The sequence below is a fragment of the Arctopsyche grandis genome, chromosome 7 (genome assembly GCF_051622035.1).
Source record: "Arctopsyche grandis isolate Sample6627 chromosome 7, ASM5162203v2, whole genome shotgun sequence".
NCBI lineage: Eukaryota > Metazoa > Arthropoda > Insecta > Trichoptera > Hydropsychidae > Arctopsyche > Arctopsyche grandis.
The window spans coordinates 24,007,795-24,023,372 of NC_135361.1; the positions used below are offsets into that span (position 1 = coordinate 24,007,795).

At 31.2% G+C, this 15,578-nt stretch overlaps 1 protein-coding gene and 1 pseudogene across 2 annotated transcripts; both read left to right on the forward strand.

The window, feature by feature from the left end:
* The first annotated feature begins 1,605 nt into the window (after positions 1–1,605).
* On the forward strand, positions 1,606–8,314 carry LOC143914116 (lysosomal alpha-mannosidase-like; annotated as a pseudogene). The gene is made up of 21 exons (XR_013260793.1): positions 1,606–1,718; positions 1,804–1,906; positions 1,972–2,053; positions 2,131–2,316; positions 2,384–2,589; positions 2,659–2,795; positions 2,868–3,001; positions 4,745–4,950; positions 5,339–5,411; positions 5,478–5,598; positions 5,682–5,775; positions 5,854–5,944; positions 6,016–6,257; positions 6,306–6,439; positions 6,525–6,603; positions 6,671–6,789; positions 6,862–7,013; positions 7,097–7,221; positions 7,293–7,419; positions 7,649–7,764; positions 7,835–8,314. The product of XR_013260793.1 is annotated as a lysosomal alpha-mannosidase-like (transcript).
* Positions 8,315–8,477: 163 nt separating this feature from the next.
* On the forward strand, positions 8,478–15,543 carry LOC143914872 (lysosomal alpha-mannosidase-like). Its single transcript, XM_077435254.1, has 20 exons — positions 8,478–8,804; positions 9,167–9,281; positions 9,363–9,465; positions 9,539–9,806; positions 9,879–10,084; positions 11,479–11,615; positions 11,685–11,818; positions 11,893–12,103; positions 12,404–12,482; positions 12,554–12,674; positions 12,751–12,935; positions 13,008–13,246; positions 13,606–13,748; positions 13,821–13,902; positions 13,973–14,091; positions 14,154–14,305; positions 14,391–14,515; positions 14,594–14,717; positions 14,792–14,910; positions 14,983–15,543. The coding sequence occupies exons 2-20, from the start codon at positions 9,180–9,182 to the stop codon at positions 15,415–15,417; spliced, it is 3,084 nt and encodes a 1,027-aa protein (XP_077291380.1). The 5' UTR covers positions 8,478–8,804; positions 9,167–9,179; the 3' UTR covers positions 15,418–15,543.
* The last annotated feature ends 35 nt before the right edge of the window (positions 15,544–15,578 follow it).

The following is a 15,578-nucleotide window of genomic DNA, read 5'->3' on the forward strand; positions in this document are numbered from 1 at the left end:
TTATGTAAAGGATTATAAGATTTTCTAAGAAATATTTAGATGTCAGGAATTTTTTAGTATGGAAAATACACAATTGTCCTATAAATAACATTTTTAATTGATACATACAACCAGATTAATAAAATCTTCAACTGTCTTTAATCTAGTAGGCTGTCTCGAATTCTGAAGATACATCTATATTTAATCATTACTTAATTGAAATCAATAATGAAAATCTGCCTTGCAACACCATTTTTACAATCACAACATTGGATCTTATCAAAAAAAAAAATCCAATTGAATACTAGTATTATAAGCTTAAATTATGGTTGCTAAAAATGTTTTGAATCAAGATTACGGTGCTTTTAATACATTGAATAATGTATTAAAAGCAGTTGAATAATGTATTAAAAGCAAGTTGTTGGGCTACCGAAATTACACTCACAATGTTATCAACGAGATTCGCATACTGTGACTATTAGGTCAATAACTCCTTCAATGGTATTATATATATTAAAATCTGATAAAGCATTGTTTTCAGAAAACTATTGTTTCACTTTAACAAAACTCTGAATTGAATAATTTTAATTTCAGTATTCGATACACGTTCGCAGAATAATGACTTGATCTCGGTCAAACTTCTGCTTTTGGTATTTTTACTTGGTATAACAGTTTATATAATGTTCAATACCGTAACTCTTCAAAGCAAAACCAATTGATTTTAAATTAGTGTTACTATTTAAAGTGCTATTTATTTTCAAATGTGTAGAAACCAATAATCTCATGTGCAATTTTTATATTCATAATATATTTACAAAGGCTTTTTTTCCCATATAACGCGGTGGAACGGCGTTCCGGCACGTATTTTTTCAAAAAAAAGCTACATATATGCACATGCATAATATCAAAGCAAGTGAACTGAAATAAAAGTAAGCAAACATATTATTGCAATTAGAATAAACCAAACAAATACACAAATGATTACAAAGAGACTTTATACCCATGCACACAACATTATAGAGACATGTTATTCAAATATGTGATATGTACTATGTACTACTAGCAATTTTTGAGCGCAGAAAAAAAATTTTTTTTCTATAATTTAGTTATATACATGTACATTCTAAATGAAAAAAAATACACAATTGAGTATGCTAATCTATAATACCTACATATGTACATATGTATGTATGCACATGTGCACATATATTTTAAATTGATATTATAAATTGATTCAAATTTAGTTGTTAATCTATTGTTCGGGAAGTCGTACGTATTTTTTGCTATACATAAATATATAATTTGTATATTATAAACTTTCTTTTTGTAGATGCGTTTAAAGGGAGATTTTTGTATAAAAAATATCCTTAAAAAATTTAACCTCTCAAAATGGAGACAATGGATATATTTTTTTGTAATCTGATGGATTTATGGCTTTGAAGGGTTTTATCGTATTTATTTGTTTATTTATTAAATAATCACCTAGATAACTGCAAAATATATTGCCAAATAGAGATTTTAATTCGTTGATAATCAAAAATTAAGATAAAAAATAATCTCATCTTATTTGCGTTTTTTTTTTGTTTCAAACAAAAAAATTATTTTAATTAAAATTTCAGAAAATTTTTGTCGATATGAAACTACTATACGTTTTACTTTACGTTACACTCTTCGGATTAATTAATGCGAGGCCTGGTAGATCAAATTTCAAGCAGCAAAAAGCTACATGTGGATATGAGGTTTAAACACACACACATATACATATATATTCATACATATTAACTTAATTAATAAAGTTCATTAACAGTTTTAATTGCTTTCCAGTCATGTCATCCCACATCGAATGATTTGCTTAATGTGCATTTAGTACCGCATAGTCACGATGACGTAGGCTGGCTTAAAACTCTCGATCAGTATTACTATGGAAGTAAGTATAGTTTTTAAATTAACCGTGACAATAAACTTGCAATTATTAATTAACAATACTTTCAGGTCGAACTTCAACTCAAAGAGCTGGCGTACAATATATTTTGGATTCTGTTGTCGATGAACTTCTAAAAGATCCAAAACGACGGTTAATAGAAATATAAAGAGTACGTGATTAGTATTTGATGACTTCCTAATTTATATTGTTATTTTTACCATTTATAGATTTGTATACGTTGAAATTGCGTTCTTTGAAAAATGGTGGCTAGAGCAGGACGAAGAAAGACGAGATGATGTAAAGCAACTTGTCAATGAAGGAAGATTAGAATTCGCTGGTGGAGCTTGGTCTATGAACGATGAAGCCAGTGTCCATTATCATAGTATTGTAGATCAACTCACTTGGGGCTTGAGGTATCTAAGTTCAAATATTTAAAAAAATCTCAATTTTGAGTCAAAATTGAGTCGGATTCTTTTCTAGATTCTTGAATGATACTTTTGGAGAGTGCAGTCGACCCAGAGCTGGTTGGCAGATAGATCCTTTCGGACACTCTCGAGAATTGGCCAATTTGTGGGCCGTGGCAGGATTTGATGGACTGTTATTAGTAAGGATAGATCATCAGGATAAAAAGCGTCGAACGAGTGAAAAAGAATGCGAAATGATTTGGAGAGGAAGTGACGATATCGGTGAATTTTAAGAAGTGGCAAAAATTTTATTGAAAATTTTTGTACATTTTAAAAGTTCTGAAATTTTAGGAGCACCTTCTGATTTGTTGACTGGTGTTTTATTCCATCATTATTCACCACCTCCTGGATTCTGTTTTGATGTTTTGTGCTCTGATGATCCGATCATTGATGATGTTAACAGCCCCGATTACAATGTCGATCAAATGGTATTGGATTGTTATTATATCTATACGTTTAAAATATTTCATAATATATGATAGGCTTTGCATTTCTTTTAGGTTGAAAAATTTGTAGAGTTCGTAAGAAATCAAGCTAAGAGTTATAAAACAAACAATATTATTCTAACAATGGGTGATGACTTCTATTATCAAAATGCTCTAATGTGGTACAAGAACATAGATAAATTGATCAAGTAAGTACATAGGTATAAGTTGTGTATTTAATAAATTGTGTATTTCAAATATGGATTTTGAAAAGGGTACATCGACCAATGATATCGAATTTAATCTTTTGATCGAAGTTGATTAGATATTTTTACTATAAACAAACAATTGCTGTATGTTTGTAACTATGCTACATAGGGCTTCCGAGCCGGTTTAAACCGAAACCGAAAAGCCGGATTTTTGACCATTTTTCAAAAAACCGAAAACCGGCTTTTTTGGTTCGATCAACCGGCTTTTTAAGGTTTTCATTAATGTTTTTTCCTCAAAACTTATAATTATGAATTTCAAATATCTATGAAAGATCAAAATAAATGTGTATATCAAACTTTCTTAGAGAATTAGAACAAAAAAACTTTCAGCACTTAGCGGTGGCTTGAGATTTAGTAACGGACGAAGACCAGGTCAAAAACCAATAAAACATTATTGAAAGTATGAAGTTTCAATAACGTATACAAGGCCTTATAGAAAACGTTATCGTTAGTTGTTATGAATTCGTTTCCGAAAATTGCAATGATTCGATAAGGTTTTGCTGTTTTAAGCTAAAACAGATGTGTAAAACTAACTTCGATAGATGGAAATATTTCATAGTTCATTACGTTTTCGAACACAAATTTATCTCAGCAGTGTTCTTATTCACGATTCCACGATTATAGTTTTTCTACGAGGTTACACATTATTTTTTTAATAATATATTCTTGATAGAAGCTTATTTAAATCATTTAATTATTTGTGCGTATTTAGGATCTGCCATTTTACGGCTGTCATATATAATCATAATTGTATTATTTGTAATAATAATATATAATAATGATCTTATGAAAGTCCATAATGTTTATAACTCAATTTAATTTATAAAAACTATTTTTTTGCATAATATAATATATGTTTCAGTTATATTTATATATTTTTTTTTTCGATATAAAAATTTAAAACTTATAAAAAATTTTAATTTTCTATTAATAATAATCAGATAAAAAGCCGCTCAACTGGCTTTTTATTTGTAAGAAAACCGAAAACTGGCTTTTTCTTTCGGGAGGTTTTTTGGAACCACTATATGCTACAATAATCATAATACACATAGATACATATGTATAATACTAGCGTTGGCATATTAAGGTATTAAATAAAAATAAATTAAAAGAAATGTGTTGGTCCTGTGTTCGATCCGAACGCGGTCAAATTTTTTCAAATACCTTTTAAATATACTTATATTTAATTATTTAATATAAAAAAATGGTAAAAACTACCTACATACCTACCTACACATAAACAATATAAAACATCAATAGAAAAATTAATTAATTAAATAAATTTTCAATATATGGCGCTAAATGCTCAGAGACTTTGCCTAGAGGAAAAATTGGTGGCAAGTAGTATATATAGAAGTTTTTATCTTTCGTTATTATATTCGTACATTTTGTTGACAGTGTTTTAGCTGTGACGTACATATGTATGTCGAATCGAAACGACTATTATAGTACGGCGAGCTTTATCGCAGATACACAGACACACAGAATAGCGATATTATACGTATGTATGTAGTATTATTATACGATATACCATCGGTCTTAAAGTCACTTCACGAATATACGTATATTAATTAAATAATACATATATTATTATCTCTAGGTACAACATATACATACTCCTGGTATTCTAAAATTTGTATTTTTGAAATACTTGTCCACGATTAATACGATTTTCGATTACAGATATGTAAATGAAAGACATAATGAAGTGAAATTAATTTATTCAACACCATCGTGCTATATAAAATCTTTACATGATTCAAACACAACTTGGCCAACTAAACTATTTTTTCCCATACGGAAGCGATTCACACTCATTTTGGACTGGTTACTTCACTTCTAGACCAACGTTAAAATACTACGAAAGAAGAGGAAACAATATACTACAAGTATGTAATGTCATATTTTAGCGTGTACGTAAAGGGGGATTTACAAAATCAGACTGAAAGACGCAGTGAGTTGTGGTAGAGATAGTTTATTGTTGTTCCGTCGACGAGCTTGCTCTGAATGTAGCACCGAACAAACCCGCCGAACATTTATACACAGCGTGTACTCTCAGCACAGAGAGAGCATTGGTCGACGGGTCGCGAGACCTTATTGGCTGTTGTATACAGTTTGCTAATATGCCGAAGCCTTTTTGGCGCGAACGCGCGATCAGGTGATCAGTGCTAGTAAACCAGTAGCCAACGAGCACCAATCACATAATCTCTTCGTTACAATATTATGGAATTAAAAAATATTATTTATACATATTTTTAAATTGTAACAAAATTGTAGGCTTGCAAACAACTGCAATCGATGACGAATTCATCGGACGAATCTGGACTACGTGCTTTAAGATCTGCCATGGGTAATTTTATTTTTTAAACATATTATATATGTATACGAATGATTATTAATGTGCATAATATTACAGGTGTAATGCAACATCACGATGCGATTACCGGAACTGAAAAGCAACATGTTGCTTATGATTATGCGAGGATATTAGAGGCCGGAATCCAAGATTGCTTGAAAGTTTCCCAGAATGCTATAAAGTATTTATTGAATGTTCTATTTTTTTATAAATATATTAAGCACCATTAATGATTGCTTCTTAAATATATTTTTTTTATAATAGTAAATTAATGGCAACATCTGAAGAGATTTCAATGCAGCTATGCAAACTCAATGAGACTGAATGCAGTATTTCGGAAAATTCAAATTCTTATATAGTACGTTCTTTATTAATAAAAAATAAATCAATGCATGTTACACCCGAATTGCAAGTAATAACATCTCATGATTTTTAGTTAACTTTTTATAATCCTTTGGGTTATGAAGTGAGTGATATAGTTAGAATACCGAGCATTGGAAAGATATCCTCCATCAGAAACGCAACAGGTAATTAAAAAATACTTCAATATATTATGCATGAAATTTTAAAATAAATTTAATTCCAATTATAATTCTAGGTGCACTACTTGAACATTGGATACAACCTTTTACAGATGATCTAAAGAATCGAAAGATGATTATAAAATCGAAAGCCACTCATGAACTTATATTTGAAGTTAAAAATATACCAGCTCTGGGATTCAAATCGTATTACATAGATAACAAAGGATTGTCTAATGATGATGATGGAGTTCAAAAAACGGAGCAATCATACGAAAGCAGAGATATCGAAAATGAGGCAATCAAAATACAAGAATACGTATTGTAGGAATTGAACAAATTTTACAATACGAAATTTTAATTTCAGTTCATCAAAGTAAACTTGGATTCAAATACTGGATTAGTGAGCAGTATATCTTTCACAGACAATGGAGTGACAACAGATTTTCCATTATCTCAAGAAATGCTGTATTACGAAGGAGCGGATAAAAGTGGTGAAAGGTAATATGATTAAAAATGTATATAGTGAATCTTATTATATAATTTAAGTTTCAGTAATTTATTAACTTAATATATTCAAATACAGGGCTTCTGGAGCATACGTTTTCAAACCTAAAACCGAAGATCCAATCTCTTTCAACCGACCTGTTAATAGATTTTTAACGGTAAATTTCACTTAAATATTCGAATACATCCATGTGAATGCATTTTTTAATCATATTTCTTTACTAGTCTGATATAATAAGTGAAGTCCACCAACATTTCTCAAATTGGACAACCCAAATTATACGAACATATCGTGGTCAAAAACATGTTGAAATTGAATGGACAGTGGGACCAATTCCAATTGAGTAAATATACAATAAATTTAGCTCATAATTAAAAAAAAAAGTTATAATCTTAAATTTGTTGTCAAATTTCAGAGATAAAACTGGTAAAGAAGTCATAACACGATTTTCAACAGATTTCAAGACTGATAGCTCATTCTATACAGATTCCAGTGGAAGGCAAATGTTGAAACGAATTCTGAATAAAAGGCCAACATGGGAAGTCGAGCTAGATGAACCAGTTTCCGGTATTTCTTTTAAATACATATACAATATATTCAAATATACACATTATTGAGAGGATTTATTATAAAGTTTTAATGTCAAATAGGAAATTATTACCCTGTCGTTTCTATGATGTCAATCAAGGACAATGCCTCTAAACGAGAGTTATATTTAATCACAGACAGAGCTCAAGGTGGCAGCTCTTTGAAAGATGGACAGCTTGAACTAATGGTAAGCATTAAAATTTTCATTAATGTATTTTAAAAAATTACATTATTTCATATATGTAATTGTATTGACAGGTTCATAGAAGACTTTTAAAAGATGACGGATTTGGAGTTGGAGAAGCGTTAGACGAATCTGAAAATGGAATAGGGCTAGTTGCTAGGGGAACACATTACTTAGTCATCGGAAATTCGGATCAAGAGAGTGAGTTTTTTTTACCCAATATACCCAAACAAGATTTAGATAACGTTTGTTTTTCACAGTCATATCATACACTTCAATTATTATACATACATACATACCTATATCTCTAATACTCTCATAAAAAATGTAGATAATCTCATTATCCCATTGCTCGCGAGATATATAATATTTTTATTTGTTTTGATTAAATACACAGCAATGTATGTAAATTGTTTTTATTAATTTTTAGCACCACCACTAATATACAGTAGGCAACTGGCTTTGAAGAAACTTCTACAACCGATCGTATTGATTTCGGATGGTGAAATCATTCCATTCAGTCAATGGATCAATAATAAAAATGTGGTACGTATCATTAAGTATAATTTAATATATAATTTGTATGAAATTAATTTCAATATCATACTGTTTACAGTATGGAGGTATTATAGCAAAGTTGCCAGATAATGTTCACCTGTTGACGTTAGAACCGTGGAAAGAAGGGTCCATTTTATTGAGATTGGAACACTATTTCCAAAAAACCGACGACCCAAATAATCTCTCAAAGTCTGTAACAGTTGATTTGGAAGAATTACTATCTGGATTTACGATATCTTCAATTAAAGAAGTGACTTTACCCGCTAATCAATGGTCAAACGAAGCGAAAAGATTTGATTGGAAGTCTTCCGAAAAAATGGCTGAGAATTTCAACGAAATATACAATAAGCAATGTTCTTCCAATAGGAACTCGGTCAATTATTGTATGTTAGATTCAAAACGTGCATTCACCCATATGATTCGGAATCAAACCTCAAATATCGAATTTGATTCGAGGCATACAAAAGAAATTCGTATCACTTTGAATACAATGGAGATTAAGTCTTTTGTTATTGAAGCAGTACTGAAACATTTATAAATTAAATTATTTTTTAATAAAAATTATCATATTTAAAACAGATTTTTGTTTCATTTGTTTACCGACCCAACAATATAAAGGCGAGAATTAATTCTCTTCGAACTTTAGCCTGTGTTAATGATTTCCACTGTGCATTTTAATCATTTTAACGGTTGTGTGCGACACAACACCGGTATATTTTCGGCTGATTTTACAAATAAATTAATAAATAAAGATTACAGATTGAGATAAAAATGTGACCCGATGCCCGATTAAATAAATTATTATCTCTGTATCTTCGGCAACTTTAATCAGATGTGGAACGGTTCAACTTTTGATGTTAATTCTGATCGATGATGGCTTATCGGCGACGGTATATAAACGGGCTAACGTAAAATCTAACGAACAGTTTAGGTCCGAATAACGAACAGTCGATACCGGACACTTTAAAAGGAGAGATGATATTTGAGATTTTATTTTAATAAATTTTAAGTATCCACTCGGAATTCAGGTAAGGAAATATACATATATTGAAAAATTCCATTCTTTAAATACATTTGCATTTACATTTTTTTCAAACCAATATTACCCAAAATTCCGCATTGTTTTATTGTATACATTCTGGTTCAAATTACATTGAACTTGACTCTATGAAAAGGTTATTATTAACATCAAAAATATCTATTAGTTTATTTTCAGATAAAAATATCGATCAATCTTTCATTGCTTATCTGCTAAATAAATTGATATTTAAATTACATGAAAATAAGATAAAACAATCGATATCAATCTGATATCTGATCCTGTTTTGTGACTGAAGTAATAACACATTTCAATTTTTTTACGTCAATTGATTAATAATTATATTTTTAGAAATAGAAACAGGATGAAATTATACGTAATATTCATTCTTTCAATATTATTTTGTATGAGCGATGCGAGGCCAAAATCGACTCAAAAAAATGTAAAAGCCACATGTGGATACGAAGTGAGTGCATTTTTCATATTTAATCACAAACTGTTCATAATTTTATATATGGATAATATTAAATAAATACGTCTTTTCAAGTCATGTCATCCAACAAGACGAGACATTTTAAACGTCCATATTGTACCACATACACACGACGATGTTGGTTGGCTTAAAACCATAGATCAATACTACTATGGAAGTGAGTTTTATTTATTTATTTTTATTTTTTTAACTGTAAAATAGGTTATTTGAATTATTTATTCGTTTTAAAGGTCGCACTCTGATCCAGAAAGCGGGCGTTCAGTACATTATCGATTCCGTCATTGACGAACTGCTAAAAGATCCAGTCAGACGATTCGTATACGTGGAGAGTTCCTTCTTTGAAAAATGGTGGTTGGAGCAAAGTGTTCAAAGACAAGATCAAGTCAGAGAACTGGTGTCAGAGGGCAGATTGGAATTCGCTGGAGGTGCTTGGTCAATGAACGACGAAGCGGCCGTACATTACCATAGTGTTGTCGATCAACTCACGTGGGGTTTAAGGTGAGCTTGAAAATAATTCAGAGAATGCAAATAACCATTCTGGTGCAGTAACGTCTGAATCATTCACTACAGGTTGTTGAACGACACTTTCGGAGAATGCGGACTTCCAAAATCCGGATGGCAGATCGATCCTTTCGGACATTCGAGGGAACTGGCCAACCTGTGGGCTGCTGCTGGATTCGATGGCCTGCTGATCGGAAGAATCGACTATCAAGATAAAAGCAGACGTATCAAAGAACAGGAAGCTGAAATGATGTGGAGAGGAAGCGACGATTTAGGCAAGTAAATACAGCAAGTAATAAGCTATCGTGATTTATTATGCATTCATTGTAAAATTATCTCGTTGCTGTACGGTTTGGCGTTTTTAAACAGGCTTTAGTCGTTTGCCTAAAGATTTATAATCCATTTTGAAAATTCATCTTCTTCTTATTACGATCTTTTCTGATGTTTTTATGTTCCAACAGACAAAACTATCATTTAACATATGTTATATCATTTCAGTTCAATTATTAAAATTTAATATAAAAAAATAAGTATTTTTAAAGCTTCTAGTAAGATTTTAAAGCGATTTTAACAATATTTTCTAAAGATGTATCAATTTTAAAATATGAATATATCGATTTCAAAATATGACTATTAATATATGCGATCATGTATGTATGTACACAAATTTTCTTTAAATTCATTCGTAATGTTCAAATATGTCAACTCTCTATCTCTATAGCAATTTTTGACCACATACATACATACGTATGTACATATGTATCTTTATATCACAAAAGCATAATTTATTGCAAAGTTTTAAATGAAAACATATATACGTGAACTTTAAATTGTATCATTGACCAAAAATTATATAGATATGGGCGTTGCGTTTCGTTTTACCGACTTGCAATTTCTTGAGACTCGGTTTCTCAAGTTTTCGTCTGCTTGAACAGGAGTTTGTATATTGTATACAAAAATAATTTTTGTATACATGTATGTAATATCTTTAATAGATGAGACATATTGCGATCATTCATAAATTTATAGGCTACACACCTTTAATTATTAAAAACATTCTGTATATTTTTAAAAGTTAATGTTTCCTCGTAAAATAAGGAATTGACCATGTAAAAAATGTTCGTATATGTATTTAGTATATGTACATATGTATATGTTACGGTTGAAGTGTATCTTCAAGTTGTAAATATTTTGACTAGTTGAAATATATTTTCAGTTGTAATATATTTATAATAATTGGAATATATTCCGTCTAACTCACGCAAGTTGATTCATATGGCGAATTACATTCCAAGTGGTCAAAATAAATTACAACTAAAAATCCAGTTCAACTATAAGTTGGCACCAAGTCAATTGTATTCGAATATGAATGACCTAAAACGCCAATTGGAATATATTACAACTGAAAATACACTTTGGCTGCAACATATATACAAACTCGACGAAGAAAGACACTGAAACAGTTGGTCAAACGAGTCTCGAGAAATTTTAAGTTGGTGCAACGTGGAAGACCCAAATATTGGGTACATTGATGAAGCCTTTTTCTAAAGTAGAAAACATGTGTATGTTCTTTTATCAGTGTGAATCGTGAAAAATCTACGTCCAGATACTACACAATGATGGGTATCAATAATTTAGTACATTAACATGTTTATTAATTAAATTACAGGTACTGAATCTGATATATTAACTGGAGCTATGTACAATACATACTCTCCACCACCTGGATTTTGCTTCGACATCCTCTGCGCCGATGATCCAATTATCGACGATGTGAACAGTCCCGATTACAACGTGGACAAAATGGTAAAACTTCAACAACAAAACCCAAATAGTCAACTGATAGCTTAAAACTCACATTAATTAAATCACCAGGTCGACAAGTTTGTATCGTACGTGAGCAATGCGGCGAAAGGATACAAGTCGAACAATCTCATCATTACTATGGGCGGCGATTTCACATACCAAGACGCTCTCGTTTGGTACAAGAATTTGGACAAACTGATCAAGTGAGTCCAATTTTCTTGAATTCGACTTAAAGTTCAACATGTGTAGCATTTTTTTCACCGCAATATATCTCCAGGTATGTGAATGAAAGGCAGACAAACATGACTCTGCTTTATTCGACACCTGGTTGTTACATCAAAGCTCTGCACGATTCGAATACGGAATGGCCCACAAAGCAAGACGACTTTTTCCCGTATGCTTCCGATCCTCATGCCTTCTGGACTGGATATTTCACGTCAAGGCCCAATTCTAAATTTTACGAAAGACGTGGAAATAATTTCTTACAGGTACATATACAAAAATTTGGTTCTGCTTGTGTATAGAATTTACTCAATTTTACGTTATTTTTCCATACAAAAAACCATCTAAGAAAAATTTAGCTACAGCTATTAAATGTTTTACGATCGTACGAAAAAGCAATTTTTCATTTATCCTACAATACTTCTTCCAATATTTTTATGTAAGCGAAATTATCAGTCACCAGACTGCAAACTGATTTACTAGTATTGAATGGAAAATACTTGACATTTCCGTTTACTGTAAATTATATCTTTAGTCTGTATGTATATTTATTCTAATTATTTCAGGTATGCAAACAATTATTTGCACAAACCAAAGCAGGCGACCCTGATCAATCTAAGTTATACCCTCTGAGATCAGCCATGGGTATGTGTTTGACACTGTTGGAAACAATCAAATTTTAAGTCACCGTTAATCATAATCAATTTGTGTCACAGGTATAATGCAACACCACGATGCAATCACCGGAACTGAAAAACAACACGTGACGAATGATTATCACAGAATATTAGAAAATGGAATCCAAAGTTGCTTATCAGTAGCGAACGATGCCCTCAAGTAACCCGAACGAATGCCATTGAAATATTCATCAATGTTGATCGTATGTAAATATTCATTTCCGTCTGGTTTTCAGTGATATAATGGCGAGTCCTACTAAGTTGAATTTCACTTTGTGTCAATTGAACATGACCCAGTGTGACGTGTCTGAAAATTCGAATGCATTCGTGGTGACCGTTTACAATCCGTTGTGTCAACCGATTTCTAATTATATTAGATTACCTGTTATCGGAACTGATTATGTTGTGATGAATGCAGCAGGTATACTCTAACCACTTAAGGATATTAATATAGTAAATTACATAAATTATATCTTTGTATTCTACAATATAGGAATTCCCCTTCCAACTCAGATGGTTCCATTGAGCCAAACGCTCGTATCACAATTGAAAAATAGAGAATCGAATGCAACACACGAAATAATATTCAAAGCTGACCAAGTTCCACCTTTAGGATTTAGATCTTACTATGTTCTGAAAAATACAAGTTCTGATGCCTTCGTATCGGAGTTTAAAAAAATTGAAAAAGATGAATCGTCCACGAAAGCTGACATGATAGCCATCGAAAATGAAGTAAAAAATATTTTAATATTTTTTAAATATTTTATAAACAATATATATAAAAATTGCGAGATGTATGTATGTGGCGAGTGCGTCGACAAGTATGAAGATTAAAAAAAAAAACAAATTTTAGTACTATCAAGAGTTATGTATTATATTGATTTCGACTGCGATTTTGATTTCAATTCCGATTCCGGTTCCCGTTCCAGTTTCAATTCCAGCTCCGGTTCCAATTCCTATTTCAGTCTTAATTCCCAATTCCTATTTCAGTTCCGATTTCCAATTCCTATTTCAGTTCCGATTCGTCTTCGGTTACATATCAACAGGTACAATACTAGTTAATAATAAATTCGTTTTTTTTTTCATTATAGAACATCCAAGTAAGTGTCGATAGTAGTACAGGTTTGGTAAGCAAAATCACATTGAAAAATCTTGGAAATGCTGAAGTTCCCCTTACCCAAGACATATTATACTATAACGGAATGAAAGGAAACAATAGCATTTTTGCCAATAGGTGTAGATTTATATGATAATATACTATTTACACTTTAAAATGTGTTCGAAGCTAATTTTTTATTCATTTTAGGGCTTCCGGAGCATACATTTTCAGACCAGATGGAGATAAACCTGAAGTCGGAGAGACTATTCGAGAGAATATGATCCTCAAGGTAATTTAATTTTTATAAATTGCATCAATTTATTGAGTTGAAGTTGTAAATTTTAAATTATAATTTACAGGGACCTATCGTTCAAGAGTTGCATCAACGCATCAACAATTGGATATCCCAAGTAGTTAGAGTATACAGTCAAGATAATCATGTCGAATTCGAATGGCTCGTTGGACCGATACCTATAGAGTAAGCACTTTTTATAAATTTGTTTTGTTAATGATTTTTTTTAATAAATATATTTATTACAGAGATGGAATCGGCAAGGAAGTCATATCGAGATTTAGTTCTAATTTGAATACTGACAGTACGTTCTACACTGATTCCAATGGAAGGCAGTTATTGAAGAGGATTCTCAATAAACGACCAACGTGGGACCTTGAATTAGAAGAACCTATATCTGGTGAGAAATTTTAAGATTATATACAGTTGTTATAAATAAATAGTTGATCTACAAAAAAAGTGTCTTTAATTGGAATGATTTAAAGGCAATTACTATCCGGTTACATCGATGATTTCAATTAAGGATACGACATCTAACAGAGAATTATACGTTGTCAATGACAGAGCTCAAGGTGGAAGCTCTCTTAAAGACGGAGAAGTTGAATTGATGGTATTATGATTAATTGTAATTTAAAATAAAATTATAAGATAATAAAATTCAACAGATTAAATATAATAAATGCTATAGGTGCATAGAAGACTTTTACACGACGATGCGTTCGGAGTAGAGGAAGCTCTCAATGAAACAATAAATGGTGTTGGAATTGTAGCCAGAGGATCTCACTATTTAGTGATTGGAAACACTGATGAAAGTATGGTATTTTTTTATTATAAATATTTTTATAAATCAAACTTAGCATGTATTAATTCAATAACATAATTTCAGGTGAACCTCCAGCAGTATATAGTAGGCAATTGGCTTTGAAGAAACTCTTACAAACTCAAACTTTCTTAGCTCCTGCAAATGGTTTGTCATTGACTCAATGGTTGGAGAACAACAACACGGTTTGTTATAATTTACCGAAATCAATTTAACTTTAAATTTAACGTCAATTTTATATCGACAACATGTTTCAGTTCACTGGAGTGCTGTCCAATATGCCCGATAACGTTCATATGTTGACATTGGAACCGTGGAAAGACAAATCGTTGCTTTTAAGGTTAGAACATTACTTGCAAAAGACTGATGATCCTGCAAATCTATCCAAACCTGTGACAGTCGATCTGGAAGAGATTTTGCCAGGATTGAAAATCAAATCTATCAAAGAAACCACTTTGGGAGGAAATCAATGGAAGGATGAAGCTAAGCGATTGCAGTGGAAGGCTTCGAAGAATATGGATGAAAGTTTCAACGATATCTATCACAAGACCTGTCCTGAGACAAAATCCGAAGAAGTTTCAAAGAACAAATCGACTCTGCGCGATCATATTAGTAATTTATCTAAAAATGGAAAGAAATTCGAAATTACTTTATCGCCTATGGAAATTAGGACTTTTGTTCTTGACATTTAATTTTGAAGTGTTGAATATTTTCTGTTAATTTAAGTTGTAATTTTTATACCAAGATTTGAAAAATGAAATAAAAACTAAAAGAAAAAAGTAGTTTCATTTTGAATGATTTAAAAAATTTTCCTGTAATTATACATTTCTGTTGTTTCAATGGTTACGGGAAA